Source organism: Trichosporon asahii, assembly GCF_000293215.1.
Source record: "Trichosporon asahii var. asahii CBS 2479 unplaced genomic scaffold scaffold00003, whole genome shotgun sequence".
NCBI classification, from domain to species: domain Eukaryota; kingdom Fungi; phylum Basidiomycota; class Tremellomycetes; order Trichosporonales; family Trichosporonaceae; genus Trichosporon; species Trichosporon asahii.
In genome coordinates this window covers 23,471-37,516 of record NW_014040921.1, presented here as the reverse complement: position 1 = coordinate 37,516, position 14,046 = coordinate 23,471, and the positions used below count along the sequence as shown (strand labels likewise).

Sequence of the window (14,046 nt, the reverse complement as noted above, 5' to 3'; positions counted from 1 at the left end):
GTACTTCGAGTCGTCGACGTGTTTTCGCTTTCTATCATACGCTGCCCAACAAGCACATCTTAACATTGAGTCAGGTCTGACCCCATATAATACATCTGGCCGTCCGCTGCGCACCAGCAGACCAACGTCTATCAAGGCAAGAGCCCGTAATTCCCGAGCAAGGTTGTGGTACCAGGCAGAAAAAGGCAGGTCATACACGCGCCGCCATAGGTACCAGCAGATTATGCATGGAGATGGAATAGAGTCACTCGTCGCGTTCACCTCGGTGACAAGACCTGACATTCGCGACACGACCTCCGGCTTCCACGTTCGGACAGCCGAGCCAGAACGCAGAACGATTCGACGAGAGTCGCGTCTGTCTGTTATTGTCTGGGCGTGCGTCGCCGCAGGAGGGAAGGTTGCTTGCGGCCAAAACAGGCTCAGGCTCAGGCACTGACCCTAGGCACGTTCCGGATCCGGTACAGGGGGGCACAGGGCACATCGGCTCCTCCGTCGGTTCTCACCGGGTCCGACAGCTCGCGACAGATTGATGGCCAGGGGTGTGCTCACCGGGAACGGACATTCAGGTTGATTGGACTCTGCAGAGCGAACAGAGGCTAAGCCGAGCGTGGAGCAGAGAGGCGGAGGAGAAGGCTGTGGCCACTGCGTGGTGGAGAAACGACAGTCCGCAGCTGTGAAACTTGAAACCATAGTGGGGCTGCTCGAAGAAGGTGAGGTGGCGAAAGCACGTGAGCTCGACGGAAATGACCGACAACTCGTGACCTTGTTTGCGCAGCGAGAATGAGAACAAAAGAAGGCAGTCGAAGACACAAGTTGACACTAACGCTAGCCCCATGCCCATCACTCATTCCCCGAGCACATGGTGACATCCCTCCGTGCCCTCCGAGGAGGTCCGCATCCGCCTCCGCCCCGCAGCGACGGACCGCACGGCCTCGATTCTACGGACCAGCGGACCTTCCTTCTGTGTTTACAGTGGCTTCTTTGTTTGACAGCGCCCCTTCCTCATTCTTCTCACTGAGCACAACATTGACTTGACTTTATACCATTGCCAGTATGACCATCAACACGACGCCCAAGCTGTCAGAGGAAGCTAGAGCCGCCCTCGACGCTGTTCTCGTCCAACACTTGAAGACCACGCCCGCCGTCGCCTTCGGCGTCACGACCAAGGATGGCATCATCTACACTGGATACCGCGGCGACCGCGTGTACAGCAAACCGGAGGAAGGCCAGGTCGACGAGACCACTAGTACGTCGATATTGGAGCATCTTGCTGTAATGCAAAAGCACTTGCCCGAGCTCCTGAGACGAGATTGATCAACTGACTTCCAGCGTACCAGATCTACTCCATGACGAAGCTCGTTGCTTCCCTTGCTGTGCTGCAACAAGTCGAAGCAGGCGTACTGTCCTACGACGATCCCGCCATCGTCCAGAAGTATGCCCCCGAACTCGTGAAGCAGAGGATCCTTCTTTCCTACAATGAGGAAACCAAGGAAGCCAAGTTTGCCGACCTCGAACGTCCCCCAACGCTCCGTGACCTCGTAACCCACACAAGCGGGCAGGTGTACTTCTTCTTCGACCCCAAGCTGTACGCATACGACAGAGACCACGGGTTGCTCGCCATGTTTGGATCTGAGACGGGGCAGTTCGCCCAGCCCTTCCTCTTCTCTCCAGGCACCAGGTTGGCGTACGGTACCGGACTTGACTGGGCTGGTATCATCCTCGAGCGAGCGACGGGACAAGACCTCGAGAGCTACTTCAGGCAGCACATTTTCGACCCGCTTGGGTTGTCTCAGAACACAACGTTCCACAACACCCCCGAAGTCGTCGCGAAGAGACAACACACCGTCTTCCGCCAGCCTGACGGGAGCCTGGTCCTCGGCAAGCCGCAACGTCCCATCGATGTCGAGGTTAAGGGGCAGCTCTCGGGCGGCGCCGGGCTTTGGTCAACAATGGACGACTACCTACTCCTGCTCCGAGGCGTGCTTCGCGCCAAGCAGCCCGGGGGCATAGTCTCTCCTTTTGGCTTTGAGCTCTTGTTCAAGGACGCACTGCCCGCCGATACGCCAGGAGGGCCCCAATGCCACGCCGAGCTCTCCGCGTTCCTGGAGGTGCTTGCGTCCTTTTCCTCCCTCGAGCATCCCGCCAGTGTGGGACACAGTATTGCCTGCGTCGTCAACTTGTCTGACACAAAGGGACGCAAGGCAGGTAGCGGAGCGTGGGGCGGCGCAGCCAACACGCAGTGGTGCATCGATCCGACTACAGGCATCGGGGTAAGCTTACAGCATGGAGTCAGCTGACACCAGTTTGTGGTCATGACACAGATCGAGCGCGCGCTCGTCAGCGGGCTCGCGACAGAGATGGGGACAGAACCCTTTGCGGAGTGCTGGAAGGAGCTCGAGCAGGTGCTTTTCCAGCATCTGGCGTGAGCGGAAGACGGGGTTGACGAGCTCCGCACATTCTTCAATGGAAGTTTGGGATATTAGTCGGTGACAGAGCGACCTTGAAACATTCGTGACAGCTCAGAACCGCAAACTAGGAACAGAAACACACATGCAGAGCCGCCCACGGTCAACTATAAGACTTGCTGACCGATATCATGTTGTCATTATTAGATCCGCAGCATTCCGCAACGAGACTGACATCGGCAAACTATCGCGTGCCTGCGCCTTATCTGGTATCCAAATTGACATCACACCCCCCATACCTCCCGGACTGACTCTCATGCATATAAAGGCCTAATGCATGGCTCCATCTCTCATATACACTAACTGCTCATCTCGCCACTCTACGATAGTACACAGCAACGAAGGAGTGAAGCAATATGACCGCAGCCACGGCCCGTACAACCGCGCCGGCCCTCGGCACGACCGTCCCCGCCATCAGCAGCACGGCCAAGGGTGACCGCGCCCAGCCCCTCAAAGTCAACCTGCAGAAGAAGGAGAAGCTGAAGGCTGCACTCGACGAAGTGATGGAGAAATGGGCGCCGCACCTCCCCGGCGTCGCCTTTGGAATTACCACAGGCGAGGGGCCGATCTATGCTGGATACGCTGGAGAGCGGGTGTATGGTGACCCGGAGAGCGGACAGGTGGGGGAGGATACGAGTGAGTCATCCCTTGTCTCGCTCGCACTCATCCTCGAGTGGAAGTGGGGGCTGAAGGGGTTCCGGCTGAGCCACAGAACATAGCTGACACCCAGCGTACATGCTGTACAGCATGAGCAAGCTCATCACCTCGCTGGCGGTGTTACAGCAAGTCGAGTCCGGCGTGCTGTCCTACGACGACCCCGAGACGATCGAGAAGTACGCGCCGGAGCTTCTCAAACAGAAGGTACTCGTGTCCTACTCTAACTCTGAACCCGTGTTCGAGGAACGCGAGACTCCACTCACGTTGAGACACCTCGTGACCCACACGTCTGGATTGGTGTACTGGCCCTTCGACGCAGAACTCAAGGCATACCTCGAGACCCAGCGCACGCCCGTCATGTACTCCGCCACTGTGGGGGACCTGGAACAGCCGCTCCGATTCCAACCCGGGTCCAAGTTCGCCTACGGCCCTGGTCTCGACTGGGCCGGCATCATCCTCGAGCGCGCGACGGGCAAGAACCTAGAGCAGCTGTACAGGGAGAAGATCTTCGACCCCCTGCACATCTCACCAGACACGACCTTCGAGCACGTGTCCGACATGCTCGAGCGGTGGCAGAGAACCGTCCATCGCGACCCCGAGCTGAAGCTGGAGGATCCGCAGAGGCCGACGTCGGGCGATCTGAAGCAGAGGAAGGGCGGCGACGGGCTCTGGTCCACTCTGCCCGACTATCTCGGCATTTGTGCTGGCGTCTTGGCTTCCGAGAATCCAGGCGGCATCATTAGTCCTCCCTCGCAGGCGCAGCTGTTCCTCGACGCGTTGCCCAAGGCGACAACCCCCGACGGCCTGGAACAGGCGCACCAGGACCTGGCGGGATTCCTGCACCATGTCGGCGTCAACGACCTCGGGCCCGAGGACTGCGGACACAGTGTTGCCGCAATGGTCATCAGGCGCGATGCGGAGGGCAAGCGGCGCGCGGGGAGTGCGGCCTGGATTGGCGCCGCACGGACTGAGTTCTGTATCGATCCCAAGGCTGGACTGGCTTTTGTTGCCATGACACAGATCGAGAGGCCGGAGGGCGGGCCGTACGACTCCCCCGAGCCGTTTGATGAGTTCGTGAGGGAGATGGAGGCGAAGCTGTATGAGCGTCTCCACCTTGCGTGATGCTCGGCATTAGTTGTTTTCAGTAGCTTTGTAAGACTTGTTTGCCGTAAGGAAATGAGATGTGATCGTGCTCATCATGACCGTGTCCGTCCTGAAGTCAGTTTGACGGTCAGTGCGAAAACTAACTCACTCCTTGATGTTGCTACAGTGCTCGCGGATGTGAGGAGAGGAACGGAGTGAAAGAGTGTGTGGAAAGTGCACGCGATCAGCGTCTGTTGCCAGCGAGGGAGCTGCGGGGAACCGTGGGAAAGTGACTCACCCCACATCTCCACCCGAGTGTGTAAACAGTCCTGGGTATGTCATGTTGCCTCGTTCACCTTCCCTCGTCTTGACCGCCCCTCCGTACACTTTTCCTGTCCTAGTATCATAGACCTCCTTCGGTCCGTCTCAGCTCTCTTCGATCTGTCCGCGGTCACGCTTCTCCATTCTGCATCGCGTGCTCGCCTCCTCCACTCCACATCCTTCCGCCACCGTCGCGGTCTTCTCCGATCACCACCTTCCGCCATGCCCTGGCTCATGAAAGCCGAGCCCGACTCGCGTATGGTGAAGGGGAAGGATGTCAAGGTGAGCAGCGCGCTTCTGGACTTTCAGCTAACTCTCAGTTCTCCGTCGATGACTTTGAGGAGATGGGTGAATCGCCCTGGGACGGTGTGCGCAACCACGAGGCGAAGAAGATCATGAAGGAGCGCATGAAGCTCGGCGACCGGGTCCTGTTTTACCACTCCAACTGCAAGGTTCCCGGCGTGTTTGCGCTGGCCGAGGTGGCCAAGGAGGGATATCCTGACTGTGAGTATACCTACGTCTTCACCTAGCCGTGGCATTGTGTAGCAAGCTGACATCAGACACGGCCTTTGACTCGAGTCACCCGTACTACGACCCCAAGTCGGACAAGAATGCGCCGACGTGGTACATGGTCAATGTCCGGTTTGTGTCCCGGTTGAAGCACCCCGTCACGCTCGCTTGGGTTAAGAAACTTGCTGGGGCCGCTGAGCCGCCGGAAGGCGTGAGCTATATCGGCGCCAAAGGGCTGAAGGCGATCAAGGAGATGCCCCTCGTTAACAGGGGACGACTCAGCGTGCAGCCTGTCTCTGACGAGGCGTACGACGCCATTGTGGCCATGGGCGAGAATGGAGGTATGGACGAGCTGCCAGCGCCGAAGAAGGGGAAGGAGAAGCGCGTCAAGGAAGAAGACGAGGAGGAGAAGCAGCCGGCGAACGGCAAGGTCAAGAGGGAAGAGCCCCAGTCGAAGAAGACCAAAACCGAGCCCAAGGCCAAGGCTGAGCCGAAACCCAAGAAGGAGCCCCCACCCGCGCCCGAGGGAACACGGCGGAGCTCTCGCCTCCGCAAATAGTTCAGGTCATTGGATGTCATCACAGACGTGGTATATGTACTACTACTCTCACGCCGCGGGGGTCGTCGACTCCAGTTCGTTTTGTTTCATTAGGCTTTTATCGGGGCTTGCGTTCTGGATTCAAGGATCGAGATACAGTGGGATGGTGGTTCGTCAGTGCGCCGGGTTGCGGCCTGGCTTGGCAAGAAGGGAAGAAAAGAAATGGGGAGAGGGGAAGGGAGTGGATGCGGGTCAGAAGAGAGCTTAAGCCTCGCCCGAGATGAGCGGGGCGCGCTCCTCGTCGTGAAGCACAGAGGTGCCGGTGCGGATGGAGGTGCTGAGGTTAGTTAGGTTCGAAAGGTCCCAGCAGCTGAACTCACTAGAGCGCCTTGAGGACTGCGAACAGCGAGAGGATGAAGAAGGCGAACGCGCTCCAGCGGATGAACTTGCTGCTCTGGTGGATGACTGATGTCAGCTCTAAGGTCGCAGAAGGTAAGCTTACAGATGGAGAACAGAGCCCAGGCGATGACAGCGGCACCGGCGGGGTCACCCTGCTGGGTCGCAAAGGCGTACCCTGCCGCGGTCGACTCGAGGAAGACGAAGGCGAGGAAGACAAAGATCTTGGTGAAGACGCCAGGCGGCTGGGTCTCGGCATTCGTGCCGCAGGCCTGGAACAGCGAGATGACGATGAGAACGATGGTCCCTGGGCGTTAGTTATCCTCTGCGGGGGCCAACTTACAGCCGTGGAAGAGCGAGAAGGGAAGGTGGACGAAGAGCTCGGTCGCAAGCGATTCCCGGCTGTTGTGCTCGGCGTTGATGATGTAGTAGATCTGGCTGACGGCAGCGGCAACGAGCAGGCTCATGAAGAAGGCGCTGATGAAGTAGCCGTGAGCCCAGAGCCAGATGTAGATCGTGTTGAGGACGCCCAGGAGAGCAAAGCGGTACGAGATGCAGTCAACGATGAGCCTGGGAGTGAGCTGAAGTCTTGGAGCCCGCGACGTACTTCTTGCCGTTGTCGGTGAACTGGTACAGAATCATCCAGAAGAGGAGGAAGTGGATCAGTGTCCAGATCCAGACCGCGTACGCCGAGGGCGTCACGTAGGTTTCCTAGCAGTTAGTATCTGCGATGCATGCTCTCGTCGATCCGGCAGCAGGTGTCATCAACGGGGGCCGTCGCCGGAGGTCGGGCACGCGCTGCTCCAATGCGCCATTACCATTCATATCGAGGCGTGACCCTCGACCCCACTCAGTGGGCATCTATGGGGCGGCGGGACTCACATTAGGCTGGTTGTATCCATCGTTAGGACCGGCGACGCTGTAGACCTCCGATCCGAGGGACACGGCGTAAACCACGATGTTGAGGAGCTGCATATGACGTTAGCATGGGGATCCAGAGTCGTCTCCAACCGTTTGGCGCTAATGAAGTGATGGTGTGGTGTCGGGTGCGCAGCAGGGAAGTCTGCCTTGGCGCAGCAGGGAAGGTGGAGAGATATAGGACTGACCTTGATGGGAAGACCGTCGAGTACGCCCATGTTGTCGGAGAGTATTGCTGTGGGTGATGGGTCAGTAGGGGAGTGTTGGTCGGGGAAGATGCAAAGAGGGAGAGAAAAGAGAACGGCGATGAGAGCCGTCGGAGGGATGGAGAGGCGGGGGATGCATCGGAAGGTCAGGTGGCCAGGCCAGGCTTTGGATGCTCCAGGCTGACGAGCTCTGCGCGACATCTGACATCTTTGGCTGGGCTATATCCTCGATTTCATTGGGCTCGCCGTGATTTGATTGCAGGGCTAGGGGAGCTCTAAACGACTTTCAAGGGCGTCCTAGACTGGCTCCTGAGCCCCGACAGCCAGACACAACGCGCCCCAACCCATCAGGTGACGTCAATCCCGGAACTAGGCGGCACGACGAACGGCAGTGCGCGGACCTGGCCGTGAGCTTCACGTGACCGCTAATCCCTCGATTAGCACCAAGCTTCTAATCCCTCAGTCTAATCAAGGTGTAATCGAGAGGGTAATCGGACATCGCGGAATGCGATTCGTTGCAGACTGCGAGCGTGACTGGGTGAACATGAGCGACATGACAGGCACGGGTGCTGGACCCTGTCCCTTTCCGCCATTTCGACATTCCCTGCACTACCACGGCTTGGACGGCTTGGCCGGCGCTGTCCATCAAAACAACATCCGGACCACCTACCAGTCTGGGAGGTCCCCAGCCTGTGCACTCAGCCGCAGATCTGCAGACGATTTCAGAATGCCTCATTTCTCATCTTCGCATTCGTACCTACCCACCTCATCCCAGCCATGAGATGGCAAGGCGTTCGCTCCTCGAGGGCGATCAGCACACTTGCCATCTCCCTCACACTCCTGAGCCCGACATTGGCAGCCGCAGCGTTCACTGCTCAAACACCAACGCCGACTCCGCCTCCTGTCCCCGTACCAACTCAGTCCCATGTCGTCCATGAGCGAAGGCAAAATACTCTCGTCTCCCCGTCCCAGGATGACCAGCAGTATGCCCCAACGGTAACCACCACCTACGCCGTCATGGCTCAGACAGATGAGGACTCTCCGACCCCAGCAGCTGGTGCCGACCAGGCGTGGAACACTGTGCCTGTTGCAGCCATGATGGGGCTGATCATGCCGAACCCAGACTACGACATATACACAGGTGAGCTGAATTTCTGCAGCCATGTAGCTGACTCATAGGCGTCTCCTATACCTTCGGGTTCATCGACTACGGCAGCCGATACAACGAGATCGCCTGGGGTTGGTTGAGAGAAACGACGCCTGTGATGCTCGGGCCCGGACCGAAAAGCAAGGTGAGGAACGCAAAGCTCGACTACGGCTGACGTTACCAGCCGATAGCCTTCAACACAACGGGCGGTACCGACGTCAATGACGTTCCGGAAGGTCACCAGATGTGTGGGTGAGTGCCTGCGTGAGCGACCGGTGGCTGACGTGCTGCGCTCTGACCGTGTGGAACTTTGCCCATACCTACGAGATCAAGTTTCGAGATCCTGGCTGGTATATGCTGGCTGTCAACAACAGTTACTACCAGCCTGAGATAGTACGTACCCCTTCTTGGCACATCGCAAGAGCGTGACGCTGACTTGCCAGCGAGACGACGGCCGCTGTCATGACCCGATAGTGTACTCAAAGGCATTCTTCGCAACCAAGTCGTTCAGCGTCAAGGTGCAGCCTACCAACTATCACCTTCGCAGTGCCAGCTCCGTCACCTTCTGGGAAGCTGTCAGCACCGAGACGCCACCTCCCGTCCCTGCCGAGAAGCAGGGCACCGATCAGCGTCAGAAGACTGCCATTGCCGTTGGAGTTACGATCGCCGTTCTCGCTGTCATCATTTGGACGATCTTCTTCTTCTGCTACCGCCACAAGCTGTTCCACAAGCGCGAGGTAAGTTTAGTCCGCGCAATGCTGCTGACCCTCGTAGGCTGTGGCGCTCAACCGCATGCGCCCGGAGGAGCGTATGCAGTTCTTTGCCGAGAACCCGACCCACTGCCTCAACCCAGCGCGACCTCCGCGCTGGTACCAGCGGCACTCCCCCGGCCAGCGAGCGGCTATGAAGGGCGACTGGGAAGAGTACAGAGGCTGGGACTGGAAGAAGATGCCGCTACCCTACCCGCCGATGTACAACAAGAAGAAGAGGCACAGCAGGAAGGGCGGCAAGTGCTGGGGTCGCAGGAAGGGCAAGAGGGTAACGATGGCGCCGAAGGATACCGTCGTCTACACCCCTGTTTACTATCCTGGTATGGCAGATGGACGATACAACCCGCAGGAGCAAGCTGAAGCGGCCAACCTTCACCAATATGGCCGCCAAGCTCGAGCCGAGCAGCAAGCCTACCTCGAACAGCAGGCGCAGATCCACGCGATTCTGCAACAGCAACATGCGCAAGCCATGGCCGACCGACAAGCCTACATCCAGTATCTGCGAGAAACGGAGTCAGAAAGACAGGAGTACATGGAGCGGGAAGCCGAGGCAGCGCATGCCGAATACCTGCAACAGGAGGCCGAGGCTCAGCACGCCGCATGGGTGCATGAGCAACGGATGCAGGATCCGGAGTACCGGGCCTACGTCGAGAAGCAGCAGGCTGAAGCCCAGCACCAAGCGTATCTGCAGCAAGAAGAGCAGTTGCGACAGGCGCGCGTCGCCCAGAAGGCGGCAGAGGCCAGGGGCGACCGCAAGTCGTCCTACTACACTGCTTCTCAGGCGTACACGGAACCGATGTCGCCCGCCGAGAAGATCATGTCCACCTACATTTCCCAGGCGCAGGCTCATGCTGCCGAGGTTATGCGTTCGCAGGAGATTGCTCAACAGCAAAAGTTCTCCCAGCAGCCGTCCTACCGAGAGCCCTCGCCACCACCTCCGCCTCTCCCTCCCAAAGATCCCAAGCCTCCGAGTTACTCGGCCTCCCCACGCCGTTCTCGCCGGCATTAGACATTATACACTTTCTTCCCACTTTGTCACTTTGTTTAGCTGATTTTGTTGTACCAACGCTCCATACATGATGCCTTTCTTCCTATTACGCCACCATTTTACGCCATGCATAGCATTTGACTGTCCGCTGCGCGCTGCGCACAGCTGCGCCGCTTGGCACTAGTGACGACGGGGTCCCCAAACCTCCACCGAAGGTGGCGTTACGTAACGCACATTGTGACGGCATGTTCCAAGCGCTACTCTGGCTAACGGCGAGATCAACTAACGACAGAACACCATCGCAAGGCTCCCCTGCGCACTCGCCGACACATCGCTACCCACCTCCTACGTCGCAGCGATGGCACAGTGGGGGTCACCGGCGCGGCCGAGCGTCGAGCACCTGGGCTCGAGCGTCTCGACGCGCTCGTACCTAGACGACGACACCGACGACAATGAAACTGTGAGGCTGAGACCACATGACCTGCAATGCTGACAGACAGGTGGAGAGCCTGATGAGCAAGCTCGCTATCGAGAAGAGAGTGCAGTATGGCGCCGAGAAGATGCTGGACGTGAGCTGCTTCCACCCGGCTAAAGCTGACATCAGGTCATCGAGAAGCGAACGGGGGATGAGCAGGAGCAGGTCAAGCAGCGCATCACCGCACAGCTCGAGAGTGCGAATGGCAACATCAAGACGCTCGAAGATCGATTGGAACGGTTACGAGGCAGTGAGCTCGTCGCGTACCGACCTTAGCTGACATAAGGCACATCGCAGCACCGACGCCGACGGCCCGCGATGCTGAACGGTCTCAGCACGACGGGGACGTCGCCCACGTCGACTTTGCTGAGTGCGGGCGTGCGCCCTCGTGTGAACCGGCAAGGATCCTCATTCACAGAACGAGGGGACAGCCCGCGATCGACGCCGACTCATCCCTCGCTTTCACTCGCAGGCTCCCCGGCTCCAGATGTGGACGAGGAGCACCTCGCCTCTCTGCGCATCAGCGTGCGCGCGTACCTACGCAAACTCCGCGATGTCTCCCACTACGAGGGGAAGGGGAAGGAGGTCGACCGCGGCGAGGATGGGTGGGAGGCGCTGACGAATCTGGCCGACTTGTTCAAGAAGAACCCGGGACTGCAGAAACAGGTCGACATGCACGACGTGCTGCACTGCACTATGCCCTTCCTCGCAGACACCGCCAGCGTTTCCCAACGAGCAGCAGCATACAGGCTGCTCCGGTATACGCTGAGTCGGCGGAACTGGGGTCTGATGCTGAACGCTGGCATCGAGTTCGTCGTCATACGGTGAGCTAGATAACCCCATATGAGCTGACCGGCAGGACATTCACGCGAGATGCGAAAGCAGTGTGCGAGAGGGAACAGGCATTGCGTCTTATCCGTGCCGTGGTCACCCTCCCAATCGACGAGCTGCACGACCCATGCCCAACGTTGAACTATAAGGTCGCCCTGCGGCCGGGGTTCGTGCGCGCCGTCGTCAGCGCGGCGGAGAATCCGGACGATCCAATGCACACCGTGTGCATGGAGACGCTGACTGAGATTGCACTTCTGGATCTGGAGTGTCTCTTGCGCGCAGACGCTTTCCGCGTCATCTTGAATGCATTCAAGGATGGGCCGTTCGAGCTCGGACTGGGCATGACGGGGCTGATGCTGTATCTCGTCAACTGGCCGCATACACGCCAGCTCCTGGTCCCTGGCAGCGACCTTGAGGTGAGTTAGGGGAACTCCGGAAAACCTGACATTACAGACGGTCCTCGTCGGCTTGACGGAGCAGTACGGCAAGATCCCCTCGCGGCAGATGCAGAAGCACCTCGACAACTTGGACCACTGCGTGCGCAACGTCAGCATGCTGCTGAGCTCGTGGCCGGGTCTAATCTACATGTGCCAGAGCGACTTCCGGGCAATCAAGTCGTTGATCTCGTCGCTCTTCGTCCCCATGGCGGAGATGAGGGTGAGCTGCCTTCACCTGTACTTGAGCTGACGTCAGAATGCACTACTGGACTTGTTCTTCTCTGTGTTCCGCATCAAGGCACCGTCGTGGACTTCGGCGTTTCTCGACGGACGCCGACTCACGGTATACAATCGCGCGTATGAGGCGACAAAGGGCGAGTTCGCCCAGGAGGTCACGGACGACGATGAGATGCCGCACCGCCTCAACCTCGTTGACAACTACATCGCCTTTCTCCTTGCCGTGTTCATCGAGGCGGGACTTCTTGAGGTGGGTTCACTGACATTGTCACGCTAACCCAACAGGCTCTCATATCTCTGATTCAGGATGAGTCATGCACCCAGCCAGTGAACCGAAAGGCGACCCTGCTGCTGGGTGAGATCCTCCAGCTGGCGAGCCACATTCTGCCGCTCCAGTATGCGGCGAGGATCCAGGTGAGCTTTGGCTGGGTCATTCTGAGCTAACGGCAGGCACTGCCCGCTCTCTTCAATGGCGTCACCGAGTTCTCGAAGCCGACAGAGCGTAACGCCGCTCTCTCGGCTCTGTCCTCCATCGATAGCCTGTTCCGGAATAACAGGAAGCAGACACAGGCGTCGGATGGAGGAGTTGGGGGACACAATGTGCTCACGTAAGCTACAAGTTGTTGTTGTTGAGCTAACCTTTCAGCACGTCTACGGTACAGGAGTCCCTGCTCCGCAGTCAGCGGCAAGTGCAGCAGATGAAGCTGCGCCTCGGGCTGCAGATCGAGGACAAGCAGTTCCAGGCGATGATCAATGAGTCTGGGGTGAGCTTCATGTATTCCGCTTCAAGCTAACGCACAGGTGTTGCTGAGCCGCGACCACAACAAGTGGAACTACGACATCATCATGGAGTTGCTCCAGGGCCCCCTGCTGAACCCGAAACGACTCGACGAGGTCATCAAAGCGACCAAGTTCATCCGGCGCCTCTTCTCCTTCCTGCACCCGTACAACAACCGCTTCTCGGCAATCCTGCGGACAAGAGTGGGTGGTTGTGTGTTTACCTTGCTAACCCATCAGCCGAACTACAAATGGGTGCGGCTCGCGCGAGCGCTTCTCACGACGATGCTGATCAACCCCGAGGGCCAGAAGTTCCTCGCCGACGACAAGCTCCTGCGCCAGATTGTGGAGTGCCTGACCGAGCTGGACCAGTATGCCGGTCAGCCGGCGTCGCAGCCCTTCTTCTCCGTCGACAGGCTCGAGCACACCCTCTCCTTCGGCTACTTCGAGATGATTGGTATCCTGACCAAACACCAGGTCGGCATCCAGTGAGTTGCTGTTGCTAAGAGGATAGCTGACAAGCAGGTTGCTCGAGAAATTCAAGTTCTTCACGTGCTTCTACCACCTGTGCGAGTTGCGCAGCCGCGGCGACATCATCAAGCTCATCATCGAGTGCTGCGACTACACCATCAACGCTCATCCGCGTATCGTGCTGTCCAAGGCGCTGACCTCCAGCTTCCTGGTGAGCTACGAGTCGGCTTGGATTAAGCTGACCTCAGGAAACCCGCCTCTTCGCAACGCACCACCTCGGTCGACTGCTGCATGACGCTCCGAACCTGACAGATTGGGTGCTGCAGCTCCTCGTGACGCAGCTGTACGATCCTGCGATGGAGGTGTGCGAAATTGCAGTGATGTACCTCGAGGAGGCGTGCAGCAACCCGGACAACCTCGAGAAGGTTGTGCAGCTGCGCCCAACGTTAGAACATCTCGGCGACATTGGCGCAAACCTGTTCCTTCCAACTAACGACAGAACACCATCGCAAGGCTCCCCTGCGCACTCGCCGACACATCGCTACCCACCTCCTACGTCGCAGCGATGGCACAGTGGGGGTCACCGGCGCGGCCGAGCGTCGAGCACCTGGGCTCGAGCGTCTCGACGCGCTCGTACCTAGACGACGACACCGACGACAATGAAACTGTGAGGCTGAGACCACATGACCTGCAATGCTGACAGACAGGTGGAGAGCCTGATGAGCAAGCTCGCTATCGAGAAGAGATTATCTTTTAACAGATGTGCCGCCCCAGCCAAACTCCCCACCTGACAATGTCTTCAACCCGGATCAGCCCGTA

At 58.6% G+C, this 14,046-nt stretch overlaps 6 protein-coding genes across 6 annotated transcripts; 5 read left to right on the top strand and 1 right to left on the bottom strand.

Moving 5' to 3' along the window:
• Positions 1-1,053: 1,053 nt before the first annotated feature.
• A1Q1_00661 (beta-lactamase) lies at positions 1,054-2,426 on the top strand (the record flags this gene model as incomplete). The annotated part of the gene is made up of 3 exons (XM_014328400.1): positions 1,054-1,246; positions 1,330-2,270; positions 2,322-2,426. The coding sequence occupies 3 exons, from the start codon at positions 1,054-1,056 to the stop codon at positions 2,424-2,426; spliced, it is 1,239 nt and encodes a 412-aa protein (XP_014183875.1).
• Positions 2,427-2,821: 395 nt separating this feature from the next.
• On the top strand, positions 2,822-4,244 carry A1Q1_00660 (beta-lactamase; the record flags this gene model as incomplete). The annotated part of the gene is made up of 2 exons (XM_014328399.1): positions 2,822-3,101; positions 3,196-4,244. The coding sequence occupies 2 exons, from the start codon at positions 2,822-2,824 to the stop codon at positions 4,242-4,244; spliced, it is 1,329 nt and encodes a 442-aa protein (XP_014183874.1).
• A 1,552-nt stretch (positions 4,245-5,796) lies between these two features.
• On the top strand, positions 5,797-6,596 carry A1Q1_00659 (uncharacterized protein; the record flags this gene model as incomplete). The annotated part of the gene is made up of 2 exons (XM_014328398.1): positions 5,797-5,916; positions 5,958-6,596. The coding sequence occupies 2 exons, from the start codon at positions 5,797-5,799 to the stop codon at positions 6,594-6,596; spliced, it is 759 nt and encodes a 252-aa protein (XP_014183873.1).
• Positions 6,597-6,831: 235 nt separating this feature from the next.
• Positions 6,832-7,295, bottom strand: A1Q1_00658 (uncharacterized protein; the record flags this gene model as incomplete). The annotated part of the gene is made up of 2 exons (XM_014328397.1): positions 6,832-6,939; positions 7,077-7,295. The coding sequence occupies 2 exons, from the start codon at positions 7,293-7,295 to the stop codon at positions 6,832-6,834; spliced, it is 327 nt and encodes a 108-aa protein (XP_014183872.1).
• Positions 7,296-7,871: 576 nt separating this feature from the next.
• On the top strand, positions 7,872-10,020 carry A1Q1_00657 (uncharacterized protein; the record flags this gene model as incomplete). The annotated part of the gene is made up of 5 exons (XM_014328396.1): positions 7,872-8,235; positions 8,433-8,493; positions 8,616-8,634; positions 8,685-8,978; positions 9,016-10,020. 5 exons carry the CDS (start codon positions 7,872-7,874, stop codon positions 10,018-10,020), a joined length of 1,743 nt encoding a protein of 580 aa, XP_014183871.1.
• Positions 10,021-10,475: 455 nt separating this feature from the next.
• Positions 10,476-13,868, top strand: A1Q1_00656 (uncharacterized protein; the record flags this gene model as incomplete). The annotated part of the gene is made up of 13 exons (XM_014328395.1): positions 10,476-10,568; positions 10,616-10,724; positions 10,772-10,852; positions 10,893-11,283; positions 11,334-11,721; positions 11,759-11,842; positions 11,900-11,962; positions 12,041-12,229; positions 12,286-12,393; positions 12,642-12,743; positions 12,792-13,244; positions 13,301-13,438; positions 13,554-13,868. 13 exons carry the CDS (start codon positions 10,476-10,478, stop codon positions 13,866-13,868), a joined length of 2,514 nt encoding a protein of 837 aa, XP_014183870.1.
• Positions 13,869-14,046: the final 178 nt, after the last annotated feature.